The 9,123-nt window shown below is 44.6% G+C and overlaps 1 protein-coding gene across 5 annotated transcripts; it reads left to right on the top strand.

The window, feature by feature from the left end:
- On the top strand, positions 1 to 8,728 carry wipf3 (WAS/WASL interacting protein family member 3). 5 transcript variants are annotated; one of them, XM_083925711.1, is made up of 10 exons: positions 1 to 233; positions 990 to 1,037; positions 1,721 to 2,026; positions 2,105 to 2,208; positions 4,186 to 4,321; positions 5,513 to 5,674; positions 5,760 to 6,473; positions 6,657 to 6,794; positions 7,490 to 7,594; positions 7,685 to 8,728. In XM_083925711.1, exons 4-10 carry the CDS (start codon positions 2,122 to 2,124, stop codon positions 7,723 to 7,725), a joined length of 1,383 nt encoding a protein of 460 aa, XP_083781837.1. In that variant the 5' UTR covers positions 1 to 233; positions 990 to 1,037; positions 1,721 to 2,026; positions 2,105 to 2,121; the 3' UTR covers positions 7,726 to 8,728. The 5 variants fall into 5 exon arrangements, with proteins under 5 accessions (XP_083781837.1, XP_083781836.1, XP_083781839.1 ...); XM_083925710.1 differs by having other exon boundaries at positions 974 to 2,026; XM_083925713.1 differs by lacking the exons at positions 990 to 1,037; positions 1,721 to 2,026 and having other exon boundaries at positions 7,493 to 7,594.
- Positions 8,729 to 9,123: the final 395 nt, after the last annotated feature.

Raw genomic sequence — 9,123 nt, 5'->3', positions numbered from 1 at the left:
TGTGCTCGACCACTGTTGCGTCTGTCACCAAGTAAAAATGAAAAGTTTCTGGAACTTTTTGCAACTTTTTCTCAAGGTTTAGTTACTGGCAGCCCAGACGCCGTATAAGTACTGCACTGTCTTTATTCGATTATAAATAACGCCATGGAGAGCGCGCTATGAGGGCAGGGTGCTGTGGTCCATCTTACTGAAGCGTCCACTGCAAACAGGTGGATCCCGGCTATTTCGCGAAGGTAGGAGAATGCTGCCGTTTATGATTAATGGACACCTGTTCACCTTGTTCACCTGTACACCTTGTTCTTTCAAAACTGTCTGATGAAATGCTTAAAAAAAAGACCTGTGCGTGTAAGTGTGTGTACCAATTTCTTCCTTAAAATAGATTTTTGCACATTTGATAAAGGTGACAAAATACAGAAGTTAGCATTACGTATTAGTACAACAAATAGAGAAATACTTCATGCTTTACACGTTATGTTTATATGGGTTAAGCATGAATAAAAACGCATATTATTTTGGTATCCAAAAACTCATTTACAGACAAAAAAGTACAGTGTGTTATCCTGGTGTTTTTGCTTATGTTTGGGTCAATTAACTCCCCGTTTGACCTCTTATAAACTGTACTCAAACTCCAAAAATAGAAATCAAATGTATTCATTTGGAATTTGGATGGGTAGTGCAGCATCAAAAGTACCGCTAACACCAATCGCAGACACAGAGCAGATGAAAATCCATTGTAATGAACTATGACTCACAGCTGGGGGTCTCTAAGCCCCCAAACAGAACATTATAGCTACATTCTCTTCATTGAATCATAGTTTCTATGTCATCCTCGAGTAAATTGGACAACCTCAGCTGGGGTCTCAATGGTTTTGCGTGTCTTTCACATGAAAAAATGATGTAGAAATTCCCTGTTGAGGCTGCAGCAGCTGTCACTTCCAGCTGCTTGTGTGTGTGTGTGTGTGTGTGTCATCAGATCTTCTTTGCTTCAGGAAGAACGAGACGTACTACAGGTCGAAGAACTACAGCTGGTGTGCGAGGTGCAGTTCCCCTCTGTGTCCCACCTGTTATTCTACAGAGCTCGGCTAACCCGTGTCCAGCTTTGCCCCCTTTAAAGAGCTACACTAGCAGTGTCACAGAGGCTGTTTGACACAGATATGAAGATAGAAATAGCAACGGAGGACAGTCTGCCAGTTGCATAGACAGGGGGCTTGACTTGTACACACACACACACACACACACACGCACACACACACACACACACACACACACACACACACAGACAAAGGCAAGAGTGATACATAGAGACTCAACAAAACGGTTCTGTTCTGTGTTTTATTAAATTGCTCAGAAAGAACATGTGCAAATTCCACAGAGAATCCAATGCGCACAAACCTCAGGCTGTTTTCTCACCCATGCACAACGGAGCGTCAAGAATTTATGATGTCAAGAAAGTTGTTGTGTGGAGGTCTCAGTGACTGTCGCTGTGGATCATTTAGCTGAGTTGCCAACGATATTTGGAGGATTGAATCACAGTGACATAAACATGGACATGAACTGTTCCTGGAAAGTTGCTGTTCGGCCCCCGGTGCTTATCACTTTGATTACTGAACTTGAGCCACAAGACATCCTGTTACATGTTCAATATAATCTGGAGAAAAACAATGTGTGTGCATGCTGTAGCATTTTCCTGTGGAGTTTCCTGAATGTGTTTTCCATTCAGTCACTGCAGAGAAGGACTTTGGTCACCGAGCGACTGGAGGGTAGGGGTCCATTACTTTTCACACAACACTCTCCATTGTTCCTCTCCAAAGTCCCGCCCCAGGACATAGTGGGAAGAAGAGGAGGACAGGGGTGGAGGGCAGGGATGGGGATGTGTCCAATTTCTCTAGAGAGGAAGGAGCTCTCGCTGTTTCCTGTTTTGCGCTGTATGCTGGTGAAAGCTCTTCCTGTTCAGGGAAGAGGGCAGGAGGTCATCGAGGAGGCCCCCCCTTCGCACAGTAGTGGCTTCTGACACGGACGACAACAAGTAATAGAAGGTGGTCAGTGGCTGCAGCGCACAGACAGGATTGTTTTTCATTTATAGGGTGTGCATTGTTTTCTGCAGGTATCCGAGGCCTCAGCATGCCAGCACCCCCTCCTCCCCCTCCGCCTCCCCAGGCTCCCCCTCCACCACCGCCCCCGCCCCCTCCCAGCGCTGCACTGCCACAGGTAAGATTGTCTTTTGCAGACTCACTCTCCTGCAATTGTAAACGCACATACTTGTGTCCTTCTCACTGACTGTCAACCATCACCTGTAGGTTATTTACATTATTGATTGACGTAATCCACACACACACACACACACACACACACACACACACACACACACACACACACACACACACACACAGAGTAGGGAAGACAGCAGTCTCTCAGTAGCAGAAGAGTGTTATGTTTCCAAAGCAGGAGCTCAGTGTCCTCATGTCAAATGAGTCGCCGCTGCCAGCAAACAAGGCCACACTGCAGGACACGTCAATAAACTGAAGTCACGGTGCTTCTCATCTCTCTACGAATTTATCACCAGGATTAAAACTGATCCTCTCCCCACCTGTTTACCCTCTTCTTCCCTCACTTTAAACTTCTTCCTCGCCTAACCCTTTTCCTTGTTTATTACTTTGTATCGGTTTGTGAGAAGAAAAGCTGAGGCGAAAATGAGCGGATGGTGATAGTGACATACATTTGTTCTCACCCACATTTTTGAGTAAAAAAAACTTGAAACTACACTTAGCAGGGCTGCAACAGTTTGTTCTTTTTGACATTTTATGTGTTTGTTTTCTTTATTTATTACATGTTAATATTATTTCAGAAAATAGTAAAAAAAAAAGAAGAAATCATCAGTAGTATCTTGCTTTGTCTGTGATTATGATATAATACAGAAAATCACTAAATTGACCCAGCAAATATTTGGTGTTTTATTCTTCATTAACCCCATACACTATTCATTGATTATCAAATTAGACTGTTCTATACTTAGTATACCCCAAGTGGACCCTTGAGGGGGACATATTATGCTCTCTTTCAGGTTCATGCTTGTATTTTGAGGTTCTACTACAACATGTTTTCATGCCTTAATGTTCAAAAAACACATTATTTTTCTCTTACTCTGTCAGAATCTACCCTCTACCCCTCTACCTTTAGCGTCTGTCTCTTTAAGTCCTGTCTGCTCTGATTGGTCAGCTTTTGTCTTCCACATCTGTTCTCTTGGCATCTTTACACATCATAGCAGTTGGCGCTGTAGCGGCACTTTCTACTTATATGAAGGCTATAGCTGTGATATCTCATCTCATCTTCAACCGCTTATCCAGGTCGGGTCGCGGGGGCAGCAGCTTTAGCAGGGGACCCCAACTCCCCTTTCCCAAGCCACATTAATCAGCTCTAACTGTGGGATCCCGAGGCGTTCCCAGGCCAGTGTGGAGATCTAATCTCTCCACCTAGTCCTGGGTCTTCCCCGAGGCCTCCTCCCAGCTGGACGTGCCTGGAACACCTCCGTAGGGAGGTGCCCACGGGGCATCATTACTAGATGCCCAAACCACCTCAACTGGCTCCTTTCAACGCAAAGGAGCAGTGGCTCTACTCCGAGTTCCTCACGGATGGCTGAACTTCTCACCCTATCTCTAAGGGAGACTCCAGCCACCCTCCTGAGAAAACACATTTCGGCCGCTTGTACCCACGACCTTGTTCTTTCGGTCATGACCCAGCTTTCATGACCATAGGTGACGGTAGGAATGAAGATTGACCGTTAGATCAAGAGCTTTGCCTTCCAGCTCAGCTCTCTTTTTGTCACAGCGGTGCGGTAGAGCGACTGCAACACCGCCCCCGCTGCTCCGATTCTCCGGCCAAACTCACGCTCCATCGTCCCCTCACTCGTGAACATGATCCAGAGGTACTTGAACTCCTTCACTTGGTGTAAGGACTCATTCCCTACCTGGAGTAAGCAATCCACCGGTTTCCTGCTGAGAGCCATATAGCTGTGATATGCTTCACATTATTTACATAGCACCTCGACATGCTTTATACTTTTAATAAAACATCAATAATAAGACATGGAAACCTCTCTTATTTTGGTATAAGACATTTAAGACAGAACATGTGTAACACTGGTCAATGATACATATAAGCTCTTTTTTTGTTTGTATGTTTGTGAAGTGTCCGTCGGAGCCTCCTAAGCTCCAGTCTGGTGGAGGAGGAGGTGGAAGGAATGCCCTGTTGGCCGACATCCAGAAAGGAGCCAGACTCAAGAAAGTCACACAGGTCAATGACCGCAGTGCCCCCTCCGTCGACAGTAAGAGCGACTTCATTACCATGCTACTAATGTGCACACGGACATGCTCAGTCTGTGTTAATGGTACTCAAGTGTTTCAAGTGTCACCGACTAAGTCAAGTACTTCTCACAGAGGAGCTTAGAGGATGAAGGTCTAATGGCGTGTTTTGTGTGTTGAGATGCCATAAGGGTTAATAGAGAGTGGGGAAAAACAGGAGGGGACATGGTACAGTAGTATGTGTAGTTCAGTAGGAGTACTTCTCTTTGACCTATATCTATACACACACACACTCACACTCACACACACACACACACACACACACACACACACACACACACACACACACACACACACACACACACACACACACACACACACACACACACACACACACACACACACACACACACACACCCACACTAAGTGGACACTTCAGGAAAGAATGCCGGACAGCAGATAAGGATGCAGACAGTATAGGAAACTACTAGACAAGGCATACATTTTAACATTGTAATATTTATACAAATCTTTAGGTAGCCTATTATGTTTTAAAGTAGGTACTTTATTTTATGTGTGAATTCACCTTTCAAGAAAGAATTTAGATGCAAAGGACATTAAATGTTACCTTACAAGGCTTACATTGTATTACATTGCATTTATCTGAAGCTTTTGTCCAAAACGACTTCCAATAAGTGCATTTAACAATTAGGGTATAAACAACCAGAAAGCCATCTCATCCGAAAGAACAAAATCACAACCTTCCTTGGAAATCAAACAAAAAGTCGACTCAATAACGAAAACATGGCGGATAGTTAATGTCAGCGTATCAAATGGTATTTTGACGACATGTTCATTCAGCTTACAGTAGCATTGTCAGTTACATGTAAGGAGCGAGGCCAGTTGAGACGGACCGCTCTGCTGTGTGAAAAAGTGTGTAGTTGGCCCTCGGGGATATGGTGTGGGTGATTTGGATGGTGCAATATTTGCTCATGTTCCTGCCTGAACTATTGTGGCTTTATTTTGACTTTCCAGAATTAAGAACAAAATCCCCACCGTTATTAAACCTGCTTAGAAAAGACAAAGTGAAACAATAACCTTGTGTATGAATGAATAATTAAATTGTTAATGAATATTAGATAAAAATATAATGATTAAAAACGGACAGTGATGTCATTGTTAATAATTTGTATTGTATGTGTGTTGTTCCCCAGAGCCTAAGGCTAGCACTGGAGATGTATCCAGCAGTGCTGGTGCTTCTCAGTGCTCATCGGGAGGGATGGCACCTATGGGAGCCTCTTTGGGTGGACTCTTTGCTGGCGGGTTCCCCACTCTCAGGGCTACAGGACAAAGAGACTTGGCAGGCAAAACCGCAGGTTAGTGCAAAATAACTTACTCTGACTAAATCTGTGTATATAATGGACATCCAATTGACTTCTCTTGTGTTTGTGTTGGTTAAAGTGTCCCGATCGAGCTCCTCAGCCTCCCTGAAGCCTCTGTGGAACCCCCCCACACCAGTAGACACGAGCAGCGTCTCTGAGCCTCACAGGACAGCGGAGCACCGAAGCTCGGTCCACCTTCCGCTCACTCCCTCCTCCTCTGCTCCTCCCTCCCCCTCTCACAGCAGCAGGCGCCCACCTTCTTTCCCTGCTTCCCCTCCCCCTCCGCCTCCACCTGCTCATCCCTCTGTTCCTCCCCCACCTCCCCCACCACAAGCCTTCCAGGACCGGCCGGCCAACAAGCCTCCGCCTCTCCCTTCCTGTCCTCCTCCTCCACCTCCGTCCCAAGTCACCAAGCCCACCTGGCTCCCCATCCAGCACTCCTACCACGCCGCCATCTCGCAGCCCTCTACTCCTCCTCCTCCCCCTCCTCCTCCACCTTTCCAACCTCCCTCTGCTATTCCAGGGGACCGCTCCTCAGGGTGCTTCTACCCCCCGCCTCAAGTCCACTCCGAACCTACTAGGTTCCCCAACCTGCGGGATAGCCCTCTGGGACCTCCTCCACCGCCTCCTCCTCCCCCTCTCCCAGCTTCTTTCACCCCCAGCTGCCCGTCCACCCTCCCACCTCCACCACCCAAATTGGCTGCAGTGCCCTCCCCGGCCATGCGCTCTCTGCCACCCTCGTACCCCTGCAATGCTCCCACCCGACGGCCGCCTGCTGTGCCCAGAAGTGCAGGTAGGTGGACACACTCACCAGTAACTTTGTGTCATTTTTAGCAGCAAAGCAATGCTTTTTTTGCTCTGAGACAAAAATGTTAATATAGCCAAATTGGATTTGGATGTATTTTTCATATTGTAGATTTTATTTAATTGTCTTGCACCCCTCTGACTCCTCTGCTCCTGTCACCCATGGCGACAGGTGTGGGTCGGCTGGCTCCTCCTCCAGCTCCCCCGGCACGTTCCCCATCTACTGAGCTGTCCAGCCGCATTCCTCCCCCTCCACCGCCACCTCCCCTGCCTCCATCAAGCCTTAGGAATGGACACCTGCACAGCCTGGGTGAGTGTCTTACAATCATAAAGCTGACATTTTTTATCTGACGTTTTACAATACATTAAAGGCCTTTTGTGGATTCTGTTATCCAGAGTGAGAGCAGAAGAAAAACAAACAAGTTTTAATCTTTATTATGTTTTATTTATTTAATGATTTCAAATAGTTCTAAGTATATCTATTTTCTGACCTTTTATCTTATTTCCTACATCAGCTCTAGAGCTTCTATATCTTTACAAAATAATAAGCTTGCAGGGATGAAATGCAATAGAAAGTAATCCTATTTATGATGAAAGACACCCCTGCATGCGGACAGGATGACACTGCTGGATTTAAAGCAAGAGCAGGCTAAAACCGTCTTTCACATGCACTAAGCAGTATAAAAGTACAATAAAATTGACCATGTTCACAGTATTGTTTAAGTGCCTCGCATCAGTTTATGTCTGTTTATTTTATTTTGGTAGTACAGAATCTTGTTGTTGATTTGAGTATGATGGGAGCACTCTAAGTAACTAGGATTTTATGCTATGAAAAAAGCACTGTAAAGGGAAGGAGGCTAAAGAGGGTTGTTTTTAGGGGTCAGTAGAAAATATGAGTTTATTTAATGAAGAGGCAGATAAGGGAGGTAGAACTGAATGACCTATTTGAAAATGAGGACAAACTGGCCGCCTTTAATTGCATCATTACTGTACATTTACTACTAGCAGACCATTTTGAATCCAAGTTCCAGTTCCACCCCGTAGAGGACTTCCCCCCTCCAGACGAATTCAAGCCTTTCCCTCGGACCTACCCCAGCAAAGAAAACAGAGGTAGCACTGCAGTACGGTCTTTATTCCTTAGCTTTAATAATATCATCCATCATATAACTGAGTTGTCTTCCTCTTTCCTCTGTCTTACAGTGAACCCCAAACCACCCGGGATTAGAACACACCTCAGATGAGTCAAGGCCTCATCCTGTTCTTCATCCCCCCTACACACACACACATCCGCCTCCTCACGACTGTTCATGAAAATAACATAACGGCCATGGAGTTATGTTGATGCAGGCTCTGTGTGTATGTGAGTGTTGTTTGTATTAAGTGTATTTGTGTGTGCACATGCATGTGTGTGTGTGTGTGTGTCAGGGTCCCGCCTTATACTGACTGTGACCTCTGACCTTTTCTATCGTGGAATGTTTTGAATGTGTGAGGAGGAGGAGGGCTCTCTCTACTCATACCAACAAGTTACATACAGACTCTCACACACATACACTCCAGGGACAGTGTCTTCCAGCAGCTATATTTAACATGACTCTTGACACATTTCACTATCTACGTATAGAGGAGAATATTTTCATTTGATGTCATGATCTGTAGCACTTTTAAAGTCTGCATTTAACCCAGAAAGATTCTTAAATGCACAGATAGTAAAGCTCTTTTATAAATACAAAATGTGGTCCAGTAACAGCTGCTGTATAAATGTTGAACACGCTCCAACAGTATTCTTCCTACACCTTTTTTAAAAAAAATGTTTGAGCAGGACAATCTTCTTGAGCTGACACATTTGTTTTGGGAATTCAATGACCCTTACAGGAGACAGGAGAAACCTCATCTTAATGTCAATGTGAAAAAAATAATTGCAGGTCAATGCTTGGATATGCTAACCATGGGGGTTCATAGATCTTTATACATTTAGTGGTGCTTTCCTGTGTTTCTGTGATTCTATTTTATAAATAGCAAATTAATCCGTAAAAGTATTTAAGATAATATACTGACATGTCAGAATGATGGGAATGCATCTGTTTTAAGTTACACTGAGATGAATAGATAATGAGGTTTAGTGTTTCCTTTCCCCCTGTATTAACCAATACTAACACATGTAAAGACAGTGCCACCTCCTGGTTCAATGTGTAAAGTGTTACAAGGTGTGACCACCAAATAAACCTGTATTTTGTTTTAAAAAGTGGACTTTAGTGATCACATTGGTTGTAAAATAGAATATTATAATCGGCCTTGACCAGAACAGTCGTTTGCATATTGACTTTGGTCTTGATGTGTTTACATTAAAGAACACAGAAGCGATGGAAACGGGACGGTCTAGATTCTACTCAGTCCCGTGGGAACACTTTTTTGTTTAAAAACTTGCGTGTTTCACCTTGTCCTTTCCCATGATTCTTTCTGGGATTGTATCTTGTAGAGTTAATTATTCATCATTGGAGAATTGAGCTGTCCGAGACACAGCAAGGTGTCATTTTAAATGAGACTGCATGGACAGTATGTTGCAGAACAGGGCTGAACAACAACATATCCTTTCAGCAGTGACACCGCAATGCACCTTTCTCACAGCTGTTTTCACAAGT

This window comes from Echiichthys vipera, assembly GCF_963691815.1.
Source record: "Echiichthys vipera genome assembly, chromosome: 13".
In the NCBI taxonomy this organism is placed as follows: domain Eukaryota; kingdom Metazoa; phylum Chordata; class Actinopteri; order Perciformes; family Trachinidae; genus Echiichthys; species Echiichthys vipera.
This window is presented reverse-complemented; position numbering and strand designations above follow the sequence as displayed.

Coding starts and splice junctions, on each gene's coding strand:
- wipf3 (XM_083925709.1), top strand. CDS start 2,122: ATGCCAGCACCCCCTCCTCCCCCTCCGCCTCCCCAGGCTCCCCCTCCA. Junction 6,474..6,656: donor TGCTGTGCCCAGAAGTGCAG/GTAGGTGGACAC, acceptor CCATGGCGACAG/GTGTGGGTCGGCTGGCTCCT. Junction 7,595..7,684: donor CCCCAGCAAAGAAAACAGAG/GTAGCACTGCAG, acceptor TCTGTCTTACAG/TGAACCCCAAACCACCCGGG.